The 14,864-nt window shown below is 36.7% G+C and overlaps 1 protein-coding gene across 6 annotated transcripts in view; it reads left to right on the forward strand.

The window, feature by feature from the left end:
- Positions 1-14,864, forward strand: part of Cyrib (CYFIP related Rac1 interactor B) — a 125,329-nt gene that overhangs the window by 93,002 nt on the left and 17,463 nt on the right. For 2 of the 6 annotated variants that reach the window (XM_050145022.1, XM_050145023.1), the window contains 2 exons: positions 8,125-8,207; positions 9,085-9,167. In XM_050145022.1, the coding sequence (XP_050000979.1) occupies positions 9,095-9,167 (73 nt within the window). In that variant the 5' untranslated portion in view covers positions 8,125-8,207; positions 9,085-9,094. The remainder of the gene's footprint in view (positions 1-8,124; positions 8,208-9,084; positions 9,168-14,864) is intronic. The other 4 variants (XM_050145019.1, XM_050145024.1, XM_050145018.1 and 1 more) reach the window with 2 other exon arrangements.

Consider the following 14,864-nt stretch of genomic DNA (forward strand, 5'->3'; position numbering starts at 1 on the left):
TTCAAACTGAGGTCCTTATGCTTGTGTGACAAGCACTTCATTGACTGATATCTCCCCAGCCCATTTCAGAATTTCTATAGAATTTGACAGTCACACGGAGAATTAAAGGCCAAAAATAGTTGAGGTAATTCTGAAGAGATACTACTTAAATAATGAGCCCTGAGCACAAAGAAAAGGTCATAAATTGAGCTTACTATAAACAAAGTTGAGAAAAGTTAAAGACGAAATGAGGAAGATTTCCCTTGAATGTACGCATCAAAAACTAATATAGCAGAACTTCATATTTAGAACTTTAAAACCTCAATTGGAGAGAAAGATGGCGGTAGACCAGTTAGCATTGAGTTAAGAAAATCAGATCAACCTGGAGGCCTATATATATGAATGACTCCAAAAGTATTAGAAATATTGAAAGTCTAAGAAAAACATGAAATACGAGTAGTGAAAAGAAAAGAAAGCCAAGCCTGGTGGTGTAGGCCTTTAATCCCAGCTATTTAGGAAACCAAGGCAGGGGAATCACAAGTTCAAGACCAGGTTTGGCAAATTAATGAGACCCTTCCCCTCCACCCTCCAAATAACAAGAGCACTAGGGAGAAAACTCAATGGTAGAGAGCTGTAGGTTCAGTCTTCAGGATTGCTTGAGCCTACAGAAAAAGGAAAACTTTTTAAAGACAGTCTGCTGCCATCATCCTATTCACACTATTCAGCAATTGCTAACCTGACCCAGCTGGGCACTTTTCTTTCCTGCCTGCCTTCTCTTTATTCACCATTGCTTTCCATTGGCTTAACTTAGCAGAAACTGGGCTAGGAGGGATTTAAGGAGAAATGCCATACACAGATTGTCAACACTAGTGATTAAAAAGAGCCATAGAGGCAGTGCAGCGTGTAATTCTCAGCCCCATTACTACAGATGGATGGCCTGTAAATACAAAAAGAGGCACAGTGTTTTGTTTTTGTTAGTTTTTTTTTTTTTTTTTTTAATTTTGGGAGGAGGTTTTAAGGCAGGATTTCTCTTTGTAGCCCTCGCTGTCCTGGAACTAGCTCTTGTAGACCAGGCTGGCCTCGAGCTCACAGATATCCACCTGCCTTTGCCTCCTGAGTGCTAGGATTAAAGGAGTGCACCACCACTGCCTGGTTTGTTTTTTGTTTTTGGAAGGGACACACTTTTAATAGTAAAATGCAAGTTATGTTACAGCTTTATTCTGGGTGGTAGAGTATATGAATATTGCTTTATTTTTTCCAGTTACTTCTCAGTTTAAATAAATAGCAAACAAAGAATTAAAACTTATTCTCTCTGGGTAGTCTTAAATCAGTCTTACTGAGACTGGACTAGATCCTTTGTTCATGGTTTCCTTTATTCATTTCACAGTCAGTCTGATATCTCTATTTGTCTCTTGAATTCCTGCGTACTAGATTTTAATTAGTCACCATCACTAACCGACATTATACACGACATATAGAACCATTTGGGTCTTTGCATAATGCTAAATCATTAAAATAAATCATGTATCATTTATTAAATAAATGTTGAGAATTGGGTTGGTATCTGAGTTCTAATCTAAGCTTTTTGGTTAGGCATACAGGAATGAAACCCATGTGCCCTGTAATGTTTTTAGTTATTTGTAAATACAAAAAAAATACATTATTTGTATATTATAAATCTAAAAATAAGAGATTCCCTTGACTCTACCAATAATTGAAGAACTAGAACATTATTGGAACCTTTTGAGTTGTCCAGTGTTATGTTTATCTCCTCAAACAGGTACTGTATGTCATATCTATTAATGTTGTCACATGGAGTTAACTGATGAAGTTTCTGTGGTGTTGTTTCTCATTCATCTAAGTAAGAAGTTTGTAGCTAGAGTTAGTTTATTTGTGCTGTATTATAATTCTCTGGGTACATATAACAATGCACTTTTATATTGAGCACCACACTCTTTCTCAAAGTAGCCATCCCAGTTTACACCTCCATCAGCAGCATTTCCATTGCCCTTTTGTCTTTACATCACTGTAGAACAATTTTGGAATATATACTAGAATAAAATCAACTTAAAATAGTGTTTCCAGATTAATCATCATTAAAACTATTGGCGTATATTTATTTTACAACACAGTATATGAAGGAAACCATAATTCAAAGCAGAATACTTAAAAAAATCAAGGGTGACATTTTCATTCTTATATAGGACAGAATATTATTTATGATATGAATAGTAATAAATTAGCCACCCTTTTGAGTTCATGAAAAGAAATTTAGTTAATGTAATTATTACTGTTATGAATTTCAGAAAGTGTTAAGTTTAAGAAAGTGAATTCTGAATATTATGTTTTTCAAGAGGAATCTGACACAGCATTCTGAATAAACTCATATGCTTACCTGCATGTTCTTTGTTAGCTGGAATGGCTGAAGGCTGGTCCAGTCAAACTCAAATGCTATGAATATCGATATAATATCATGGTTGTGGGTCACCTCTATTTCCATGTACTGATCTCTCAGTTTATTATATTTCTTATACATAACTTCATATCGTCATGAGTAAATTTATATAGTTGAATTAAGTGTCTTCGTTTTAAAATTTAAAGTTGAAGGTATATCCACTAGATGTCACCATAGTAGAAATGTAGCACATGTGTCCTGTAGCTTACACAGTGGAGGGTGCAGTTTTACCAGTAAACTCACTTGAAGTGAGTCACAGATTGTGAGACTCTGGGGATAAAAATTCAGCCTTTCTCCATACTAAAACTCAACTTTTACTATACTAAAATTTAAAATTTTTTGATCTTGGCATGTGATGATAATTCCTGGTGAGAGATTACTCTCCTACAATGGACACTTATTTAGTACTTTGTTGTAAGCTACCAGGTGCTGTGAATTGAACCTGGGCACTCTGAAAGAGAAATCAGTGTTCTTAACCACTGAGCCATCACTACAGCCTCCATCATAAGGGTTTAGATTTTATATTATGACAGGAAGTGATTGTGTGGTTTTTATAAAGAGGAAGACCACAGTCTGATTTAGGTATGTTTTAAAAGACCAGTTTATCTTATAATCAGAGATTGTCAGAGAGAAAACAGTAGAAGCAGGGTGGCCACGTAGAGTCTTTGAAATAATCCTAGTAAGAAGCAGTGATGTCAAGGACCAGGATAGAGGAGCAGTAAGCCTAATACCCATTAAACCAGTGACAAAAGAGTATTGATAGTGTCATTATGACAGCTGCTTCTGATAGGGACAACTGTGATGTAATGGTAGGTGTAAGAGGCAGATAGGAATGGACTGGAAGATTGGGAGTTGAAAAAGTAGAGAAGGCTGATGGCAGACAGTGTACTTACCAACCAAGTTGTGAAGATGACAGGAAGTGGAGCGCGCTGCACAGCACTGGAGCAGACAGAATGTGCTGAGCTGTGTAGAGCCAGTCTTCAGAAGGAGTAGGTGCAAAGGGAGGAGCCTGAGGTTTCTAATAAAGCAGGTGGACTTGGGTAGCTTTGCCTCATTTTAGAAGTTATTCCCTTAAAGCATAGCTGTACTGGGAAGAAAGGCTAGAAATTTAAGCTAAGGATACTTACTCCATTGTTAATGTTTGTGATGTCACAAAGTGTGGTATTCAGGTGTGTGTGCAGAAGTGGGAATACCTGTGTGCACACATGGCGAAAACAGGGAGACAGTGGGTGTCTTCCCTTATCTCCTACTTAGTTTTTTTTTATTTACTTATTAAAGATTTCTGTCTCTTCCCCACTGCCGCCTCCCCTTTCCCTCCTCCTCTCCCAATCAAGTCCCCCCTCCCTCGTCAGCCCAAAGAGCAATCAGGGTTCCCTGCCCTGTGGGAAGTCCAAGGACCACCCACCTCCATCAGGTCTAGTAAGGTGAGCATCCAAACTGCCTAGGCTCCCTCAAAGCCAATACGTGCAGTAGGATCAAAAACCCATTGCCATTGTTCTTGAGTTCTCAGTAGTCCTCCTTGTCTGCTATGTTCAGTGAGACCGGTTTTATCCCAGGTTTTTTCAGACCCATGCACCCACACACTGAGACAATGGGGGGATGTTCTATCGGGAACTCACCAAGGCCAGCTGGCCTGGGTCTTAAAAAGCCTGGGATAAAACCGGTCTCCTACTTAGTTTTTGACAGAGTTTCTCACATGAATCCTATATAGCTTACCATTCTTCTTACTCTGTTTGGCCATCAAACTCCTGGGATCCACTGGCTCCACCCCTTCAATAATGGGCAGGAGACATTTGCATTTTGTATGTGAAAAATAGAGTAAGGTCATTTTCTTCCTTCCTTCCTTTCTTTCTTTCTTTCTTTCTTTCTTTCTTTCTTTCTTTCTTTCTTTTTCTAAGCAAAGAGCCTTTGTTTTAATCAAGTTTGCAAACTCAGTCTCTCCGCATGTCCAATGTATTGGAATAACTGGAGAGCTTCGAGCTCAATTAAAATAGGGCTTTATAGTAGTAAAGGTGGGGGTGAGGGGTTTCTGAGGTTTTAAAACCCCTGATTGGCTGACATTTGTCTAGGCTGTCCTGTTGAGTGTGTTCTGGCAGGTGTTCCTATCTACAGAGGTTGAATACCAGGCATTTCCTTTGAATGGTCTGTTCTTGGGTGGAGGTTGGGTAATCTCAGCTTATGGTTCCTTCTGCAACCAGACATTGCCTCAGGGTAAACTACTGAGACTCAGGCATCCATTTAATTTCATTTCATTGATGACCAGAGTCCCAGGAGATAATCAATTGGAAGTAAAGAATTTCCTTTGGGTGACCTGCCCATACTTGGCTTAACAAGGCTAGCCCCACAGGTGACTCAATGAGTTTCAGTAAGGTCATTTCTTGCATGGAAGAATGGGTGTGATGTTTTAGGAGTGTTTTTTGTTTTTATCAAAATAATGTGGAGTAGACCCTTGGGGATAGGTATTCTGCTGACAATTTGGTATTTATAATTATACATTGAAAGCTGCAGTTGTCAACCAGCAGTACTTTTGCCTCCTGGGAAACACTTGCCACTATTTGGAGACACCCTTAGCCATCCACAGTGAATGGGCATTGGGCAGGCAACATGTGCTAAATCGTCATTCTTTCCCAGAGATAATTTTGCTCTGAGAAGACATTTGGGGGGCAGTTTTTTAATCACTGTATTGTGTGTTTGTGAGCATTCACTTTGCTACTGATTTCTAGTGGGATGTTGTTAAAGATACAAAAGTGTGAGATGGCCCTCAGTAACTAAAGAAAACTTATCCAAGTGGTACCAAGGTTGAGGACCACCATACCAGATAAGCAGTCATTTTTTAAAGTACACATTTCTATTGAGATGAAAGGACTATATTCCTCATTATACTGGGGAATGAGTAGGTCAAGACCAGATTTATAGCAATGGTGAAGAGTGCAGGCCTACATTAGGGTGTGGTGGCTGGAAACAAGCAGATTTATAGAAGAGCACACAGGAAAACATTTTCCCTGCAGATGTCATGGTATACATGTACAGTAAAAGTAATGAAACTGAATTGCTTTCCTCTTTCCCTCTCCGGTACTATAATGGTGGTGTGTCAGGAAAACCGATGTTAAAATGGCATTTGACAACATTCTTGGCAAGAGTGCTAGAGATGGGCTTTTTTTCTACTTACAACTTTTGAAATCCCTTGATAACTTGAAGAACTTTGTATTAGTTAGGGGCTTATGGTTTTAGAGGGTTAAGACTTCAACGTGGCAGGCAGAGCATGACAGTGCAGGCTGGAGCAGAATGCCAAGGGCTCACATCTTAGATTGGAAGTAGGAAGCAGAGAGAGCAAACTGGGAATGGTGTTTGACTTTTCATACTTCACAGTCCACTATCATTGACATACTTCTTGTAAGGGTGTATTTCCTAAGCCTATCCTTAAAGCATCGCCAACAGGGAACGAGTAAGTATTCAAATATCTAAGCCTCTTGGGGACATTCTCATTTAAACCACTACTGCTCTTTTGTGTCAAAAGGAACAGAGCCACTTTTTACCCCTTCTTTTTCTTCTTCTCCCACCTCTTCCTCTCGACCAGTTTGAGGTAATTTGAATTACCCTTTTCTTGGATATGCTTGGTATTAGAATATAAGGCTATCCTGGTCTACATAGTAAATTTGAGGCAGCCAGGACTACATAGTGAGATTTTTCTCCCAAAAGAAAACAGTTTGGCCTTAAACTTTTTACAATGTATAAGATAATCACAGTGAACTATTATTAAATGTTTTTCTTCTAATTCACTGAATCCATTTGCATGAAACAATGTGCAAAATCAGAAAGCTGAACATTATTGAATAAGACATTCAGTATAATAGAAATAGTAGTATAAATTAAAGAATAGAGCTGGGGATATGGTTCAGTTGGTAAAATGCTTGCCTTTTAAGGGTGAGTTTGAACCCTGGCATCACATTAAAAGCTGGCTGCAAAAGTATGCATCTGGAGTTTCTATACTGGGGAGATAGGAACAGGTAGGTCTGTGGAGCTCATTGGCCAGCCAGCCTTACTGAAGTGAGCTCTGGGTTCAGTGGAAGACCTAGTCTCAACACACCAAAAGGTAGAGAGCCATTGGAGAAGACACTCAGCACCAACCTTTGACCTTCATATATATGTGTGTGTGTGCGTGTGTGTGTGTTTGTGTATGTGTGTGTATATATATATACACACACACACAGACACACACGCACACACACGCAAACACTATTGAAGAAGAGATGATTTGGAAGAAATATTATTTGTAAGAAATAAAACCTAGTGTTGGAGGAGGGCCTGCTTGTTTTGTCTTGGCTGCCCAGAACCAAAATAATCACAGAGAAATTGTATTAATTAAAACACTGCTTGGCCCATTAGCTCTAGCTTCTTATTGGCTCTTATATTAATTTAACCCATTTTTATTAATTTGTATATCGCCACGTGGCAGTGGCTTACTGGCAAAGATTCTAACTGGCGTCTGTCTCAGGTGGAAGATCCATGGCTTCCCCCTTCTTCCCAGCATTCCATTTAGTTTCCCCCTCAGCTCTGTTCCCCTATAGCTCTGCTATAGGCCCAAAGCAGTTCCTTTATTAACTAATGAAAGCGACACATAGACAGAAGGACCTCCTACACCAACCTACTTTAGTAAGTAGTATATTTTAACATCTTATACAAAATTTGTTTTGTTCTTACTGATCTTGACCTCTAATAAGAAACTGTTACATTTGTCTGTTTCCTTCCTGAGAAGCTGACAGGGACACAAACCAGTGTTGAGGGTAGGTAAGAGTCAGGTTAGGCATTAAAGTTCCAGTTCTTAGTGTTTTTAATGGGAGTTAGTAATAAGGTGTCTTCTTTCCTTGCTAAAAACATGTTATTACTTTTCATTTTTGTTTCATGTAAGTATTGTCTGTGCAGTTGAGTGGAGGAGGAGTAGGGGTTGGAGTAGTTCTGACAGTGCTGTCTGTTTGCCATCGCTGTTTACTCTAGCTTCCGGGTTGGAGCCTGGTTTCCTGACACCACTTTTCATCTTTACAGAGCCATTGGCAAACTCTTGGGCAAGATTTATGCCAGTGTTTTATTGCTAAAATTTGTCTGCATATTTACTAAGTGGGAACAATTGCTAGTTCTGTATGTGGTGTTTGCTGGGTTAACTTTCAGTCACATATCATGTATATAGCCAAATGTTCAGTTACGAGTCAATAATAAAGTTGTGATTTACACAGTCATTGTAAGGGGTAAATTAATTGATAGCCTTCTATAATTTAATGGTTAAATGTGGTTTGAATACTGTCTTCTTTGTATTTCCAGAAGAATTTAATTTGACTTGGAGGACAAAACCTTCACTAATTTAAAAATAATTGTCTGGTTAGTTACATATTTGAAAAAAAGAGCTAGTTTTGCTGTTAATTCAAATTTAGAATATGTACCTCAAGTTTTTAAAAAGAGCATTAGCATAGATATTAATCAAGTATAAATATTGCAAGTTATTTGTAAAAATATCTTTTCCCCATTTTGCTTTTTTATATGTGGGACCAGGGGGACAGGAACTATAAAGTTATCAGTGTGAGAACCATGTAAACCTGCACCTGTTGGCAGCTATGAGCAAGCCAGCCTTGCCGAACCCCAGGCCTCTGCTTCAGCCTTTTACTGGAACTAAATGATGTTGCCATTTTTATTTTTAGGTTTGCTGGCATGGGTAATCTCATTAAGGTGCTAACCAGGGACATAGACCACAATGCAGCACATTTTTTCTTGGACTTTGAAAGTAAGTCTCCTTAGCCCTTCACAGCTGGTGCATAATGGTAAAGGTGGAAGATAAATTATATTCACACCACAGTGAAGGCCAGCCAGAATATTTGTTAATTAAACACGGGGATCAAACAAAGGTTGCATGATTTTTTTCCCTTAATTATAGGCAAACATCACCATCATATGTTTAATTCTTTAGTTTCTCATCTGCTAAAATCATGTTGAGTCTGTAGACAGTGCTGTCCTTTCATTAGTCCATGAAGCAAGTAGCCTTATGATGAATATTCTAATAGTATGCTTTAGTGACTATGCCAAAGTCTATTCACTTATCCTATAATAATTTGCTTTAAGAAATCTGTGCTGCATATCTAAAATGAATACTTTAAATATTTTCCACAAATTTTACAAATCAAATTTGGTTAGGAATGCAGGAAGTTAAGTTTTACATTTAAAATGAGATGTGAAGGTGAGCTTTGGCCAAACCTCCTAATATTTGGCCTTGAAATAAATTGTTGTTTTTTTGCTATAATTAGTGATTTGTAAATAATTTCTGATTGGAAATTTCTTTTTCAGAATACTAGCACTATTGGAATACTTAAAGAATTTTTCATTATAAGGCCATTAATGAAACTTGTCTTGGGAGAAATTTGAGAAGAATTAGAGCAACAGTTGTGCCATTATGTACAGGAAAAAACCACATTTCACCTCTAGGTCCTACACATCAACACCTTGAGAACCCGGTTTGCTGTCTGCCAGAGCACAGTCTGGGTAACCTGAAGGATGAATTCATGGCCTAATGAACATTTTCCCTGTTACTATTTTTCTTTAAGTCAATTTCAGTTGTTCTTTTTTATAAAGGGATATTTTCTCTTTTCTCATTCTTGTCTTGACAGGTACCTTAACATGGGGAATCTTCTTAAAGTTTTGACATGCACAGACCTTGAGCAGGGGCCAAATTTTTTCCTTGATTTTGAAAGTGAGAAGATGATTTTATATCTATTTCTCTTTGCCTGCAGTAGACTGCGTTTGTCTTGCACTAATGACTGTTTCCACTTTGCCATCTTTTTAACTGCTTTGCATGACCGAGCTGTGAATTGTCAACTTCTGATGCCTTCTAGAACTGAACCAGATTTCATAAAGTAAATTACACTAATAAAGTGTCTATTTGAATTTCGTAAAAGATTTTGTCTCTTAATTGGCTGTTATTATTTAATGCATATGATAATGAAAACACTTATGAAAAAAATTGAAAAGGAAAAAAACTCCTATCTCAAGATCTTCTAATAAAAATGGTATTTGAGGAAAAAATTGTATTACAGTTGAGAAAAATGATTTCGTTTGCTCCATATGCATATTTAAAGTATTATAAATATGGATCTGTTCATGAAGGCTATTCAGAATTCAGTGATATGGGCGTAATATTAAAAGGTAAGTGTGAACCTAAATTTGGTCTTTAAAAATAATTTAAGACATAAACATGATTTTGTATATTTCAAGAATTAATTTTATTCTGATTTAAGTAAAAAGAAAAATAATAGGTTCACAAACCTTTAAGTAATTTGCCTTGTATCTGTCCTGTCCTGTATTGCATGCCTTACTGTAATGTGGTCTAAGAGTGGCAGGTAAGTGTCATTGAGCTCTGTGCATGCTCTGCTTTGGCTTTTGGCTGTTGCTATTGCTTCAGCTTGTCTGACTGTAAAATTGAGAAAAATGACTTTAAATTGGTGTTTTACTGTGAATTTGCTATTTTAACTGGTGATTAGAAAATTGTTAGGAAAGGGTGAAGAGATAACTGTAAATTATGTGATTTTTTAAATTTGAACAGGTTTTAAGTACTTAAAATTTAAGACTGATTTGAAAAGCAGATCATTTGAAAGAGAGTCATTTTTCACCTTCAATTTAGTTCTTATATAGTTCATTCTATTTTATGGACCCACATAGCACATCTATCCTTTTAAGTCAGGTTACTTTATATGAACATGCCGATTTCTAGCATATCTTCATTTTGTAGAATACTTTGTAGTCTGATATTTTTCTATTTTTAGTACGTTTCCACAAAAATCTGTTGAAGTCTGGGTACTGTGTACAGGCTAGTAAAGGAGGAAGGCCAAAATCAAGACCATTAAATTGTTGGGATCTTAAGAAAATATATTAGATGAACATTAGTTTTCTTGACCCTTCTCAACAATTTAACAGTGCTGTTTTAAGTGCATGTTTAGCATGGATTTTAATCAGCTTGGGGATGTTGAGCAGACTGCTGACTTAAAGATTGTTCTTCCAGATGAGGCAACTTACATTAAAGCTGTATTAGTTTATTTGCTATGTTTGAAACTTTGTTCTCTATATTTTTCCACTCTTCTGTCTTTTTTTTCCTTTGTCTCAAATGTTTTGCAGAATCTTGGCTTTGATCTAGTCAAGATCTTGTTCAAGACTTGGCACTTGATCTTTTTATAAAGCTAACATCCTGTTTTGTTAAAGTGTGAATCATGAATTTAAATGAAGAACTTGAAAAGATTACTTCTTGGCCTTGACTTGTCAAGGGGGTCAGGGGTTGCATCATTATCTTTACATTTTAAACATTAATACCTAATTTAGCGCTAGGAACAGGTTCAAGTCACAACAAAATAATCAGTAGTATAAAACTGTGGTGTGATCCTTTAAAAGTAAAAATAAACATTTAAGAATACTAATATTAACGCACGCCTTTAATCCCAGCACTTGGGAGGCAGAGGCAGGTGGATCTCTGAGTTCAAGACCAGCCTGGTCTACAGAGCTAGTTCCAGGACAGGCTCAGAGAAACCCTGTCTCGAAAAAAAAACAACAACAACAAAAAAGGGTGTTTTGCCTTCATTATGTGTGTGCGCACATGTGTGCAGTGCCCGTGTAGACAAGAAGAGGGCATCAGCCCCCTCCCCCCAGAAATGGAGTTGTAGATAGCTATGAGCTGCCTTGTGGGTGTTGGGAATTGAACCTGGATCCTTTGGAAGAGCAGTAAGTGTTCTTAACCACTGAGTCAACTCTCCAGCTTAGAACATTTTATATGATGTTCGTTGTTTCTAACAGCCAGTATAGAAGTTTTGGGTTGTTATTTGCTGGTATACTGTAAAGAAGCTCAATGAAGACTCACTGTAACAGACTAGAATTTCCTCCCAACTTCTAATTCAGATGCCCCGGTGCATTTTTGTTGACTTCTGACACTTGTGGGCTATTAATTTTTTTTTGTGGGCTATTAATTTTATCTATTATGTTTTTGCCCATTTTTTCCTCCTCTTTTTAAAGAAATAAGCAATTTTGAGCCTACTATGGAGTCCTTAATCCATTAGATGGTTCCTCTTTTAAACTATTACATGCCAGAATCAAGGTTATCAAACATAGTTGATCTGCCAGTTCTCATTTGTTATGTTAATAAACTCACATTTGATAAGTAGTTAGGGCTATCTTTTTTTTAATTTCTTTCAAAGATTTATTTATTATGTGTAGTGTTTTGTTTGTGTGTATGCCTGCATGCCAGAAGAGGGCACCAGATCTCATTATAGATGGTTGTAAGCCACCATGTAGTAGATGGGAATTGAACTCAGGACCCCTGGAAGAGCAGCCAGTGCTCTTAACCTCTGAGCAATCTCTCTGGTCCTGGGCTTCATTTTTTTCTATATATGGAATAATATCCAGGTCACCGCAGTAGTTTAGGTTTATTATTCCTGTCATCCTTAGTGGTTGGACCCAGCCCCATACGTCTCCAGAGTTGGACTGTACAGCAGTCATTTTACATATCTTCTCAGGTAGTGAGGACACTGGGAAAAATGTAGCAATATTCACAGTGGTGTTAAGATAGATGCCATTGTGTGTCTAGCTTTGGGCATCAGAATGTATCAAGTTATACATTCCCATGCATTTTAAACATAATTTTGTGGTATATAATAATTTACTATACAAATGAAGACTGTGTGAAGTCGTTTATTCCCTTAACCTGTACCCCCTTTGCAGGTTTACACTTCAGTCCATGTATACTTGGAGCTAGCCTCTTGTATATTAGTCAATAGGTACCAGGTATGCAGAGGTTACTTTTTTACCACTTGCACGGTGATCTTAGTCTATCTAGTACTTAGATAAAAGTGAAGAATCACAGTTTCATTCATTACATTACATGCTCAAGTGTAGGTCAGAAGGTGAGATTTGGTAAATTTGGCACCACCTTCGAAGACTTCTGGTGATGATGTAGGAGTTGGGTGTTAACAGGGTGAATTTCAATATTTACAGCTTCTTTAGGAAGGACAGTGGAAAGAAGCAGCAGCCTGCACAGTGGTTTTAAGACAGATGCCTTTTGTGCTCAGTGAGGCATCGTATTCTTTAGATACAGGAATTCCTCTTGAGTTCTATAAGATAATAAGCCCAGAATTGCTCCACCATGTTTGACAGCAGGTATGCTAATGACAGCATATTTAAAAGTAGAAAATAAAAAGTGGAAGCATTGTATAGCTTTTGGTTCCTAACATAACCTACTGCTAAGGTTATTAATTAATAGCTCATTCCAAGAGTGAATCTTTAGCAACCATTATGTCAATAGTTCACTAAATTCTGATTTATGGGAGAAAAGGGACTTTTTGGATTTGTGCCCATTCCCAATCTAGAAGTTCAGTATTTGTTAAATTTGGCTTATGTATCAAGGTAAATCAAAATAGAGTTTTTGCAGAAATGGTCATTTGTAAGTGAGAAATGGGATCTACTTTTTCTGCTTGTCATTAGCGCCTTCCCATTGAATCATACACTTCTCACATCTTTTTGTGTTGCCTGTCATCCTTATTTAAATTTTTTGGTACTCTTAAGGCTAATGTTAATTTTTTTCCAGTTACCTCTTACATATTTTCAGTAGCTCTTGCCTTATTCTAGGAAATATCTTTATTCTGGTGGCATTTAAAAAAAATTTGAAAGCTAATCTGTGACCAAATGTTAAATGGCCTCCTTTACTTAAGAGCTGGAGACTCATTTATGATTGTGCTTACATACTGTGCCAATGGGGTGCAGGGTAGATTTTGGTCCCTAACTTGATGGAACTTAGGGAGATAGAGTTGAAGTATTTACTGAGTGAATGAGCATAAGGTTGGAGCAGAAAGCTCTTTATCTCAATTGTAATTATTATGTTAACTCCTTTCATAGCTCAGTTTTTGATTCTTTAAAAAAAAAACAGTATCTCCAAATTTAGTTATTACTTTCAATGATTCTTTGCTAGTCTTCTAGGGAATTTTTCCTCTACCCAGTAGGAAATTGGTATGATATGACCAAAATATTTAATTTTGTCTTCAGACAATAAGAACAATTGGAACATGCCTTAATTTCCATGTAGCAGGATATACATTTAAGCCTGATGAACAATAAGTATGTCTTCCCTCAGTAGGTACATTGTTTTGCATTCAAATGGATATTGTTTTGTTAGCAGGCTATGTAGTGTGTTTTTTTTTCTTGGATAAGTAAAGCTATGAAAAATCAAAGTGACAAGTCTTGGTTGCATTATATATAATGCCAATTTTTTTTTAAAGGAAATGCTTTATTTTGCAATTTTTTGTCCCTTCCTAGTATTTCACCCTTTGCATGGTTTGCTTTCAGTAAAGTAGTGCTTCTCTGTCTGCTCTTTTCTGTCTGTCTCCATTTCTACAGCAGTCTTCAGCAGCTTTCAAAATTATCAGTGTGACTTGCCTGTGACAGTCTAAAAAATGTTTGATCAGTGTGGTGCTGGGTGTTTTCCCCTCTTAGGGAAACTTGAATCTTCTCCTTTATTGTAAATTGCTTGATACTTATTAATCCTTTGCTAGTCATTAACTACTTACAAGGTCTATTTAAATCTACTTGATAATGTTTCATTTGTCTGTAAATTCAGTGTCACATTTTTATGTTACTAGCCTAGTGACCACACCAAAAATGCATATTTTAGTCTTCAAATGATACAAATGCCTTTGATATGTAATACATAAAGTACTATCCTTTGTCATGAATTTCCACCTCATAACTTCAAACTATGTGTCTATTGATGTTGTGTCTGAATTTCCACATTCACATGAGAAAGTACTGAACTTTCATTTTTGCATGTACAAAGTATTTCTCTATGCTGTATCTGGTGTAAGTATAAAGGCAATGGTGTGCTTTTTTTTAAAAAAAAAAAGTATTGTGCCTAATTATTGCTTTGAAAAATATGGTCTAGCTATAAGTGAAAATATTACTGCTTAAAATGTCAAACTGATATATTTTATAACTTTAGAAATTTAGTATTTACTTTTAGGACTTCTGTAGCTTTGGACACAGTATTTTAATATTTTAATCTACTCCTTTTAATCATTATATTTTTATTTTTTAAAAGTAATTAAAATAAGTGAATGAAATCCAAGCACATTTTTAAAGTTGACTTTTCACATGAATGTTTCTTTACTGTTTCTCTAGTGCTGTCTTATGTCATTGAATTTAAGCTTGGGTACTGTGATTGTTAATTTTAAAAGTGTTATGTATTATTGGCGAGTTGACAGATAATAGAGGGAACTGAATCATTACTTGCCCCGGGCATAAAATAAAGATAAATTTTAAGATGTCTTTACGTTTAGTCTCATGTGTGAAGTTTTTCTTTTTAATTTTCTAAGTAAAGGAACAAATAGATACCAGTGACCAGTTTCATTACTGGTAAACAGTG

The sequence above is a fragment of the Alexandromys fortis genome, unplaced genomic scaffold, assembly GCF_014885135.2.
Source record: "Alexandromys fortis isolate MF-2015 unplaced genomic scaffold, M_Fortis_MF-2015_v1.1 scaffold_2_1_26212458, whole genome shotgun sequence".
In the NCBI taxonomy this organism is placed as follows: Eukaryota; Metazoa; Chordata; class Mammalia; order Rodentia; family Cricetidae; genus Alexandromys; species Alexandromys fortis.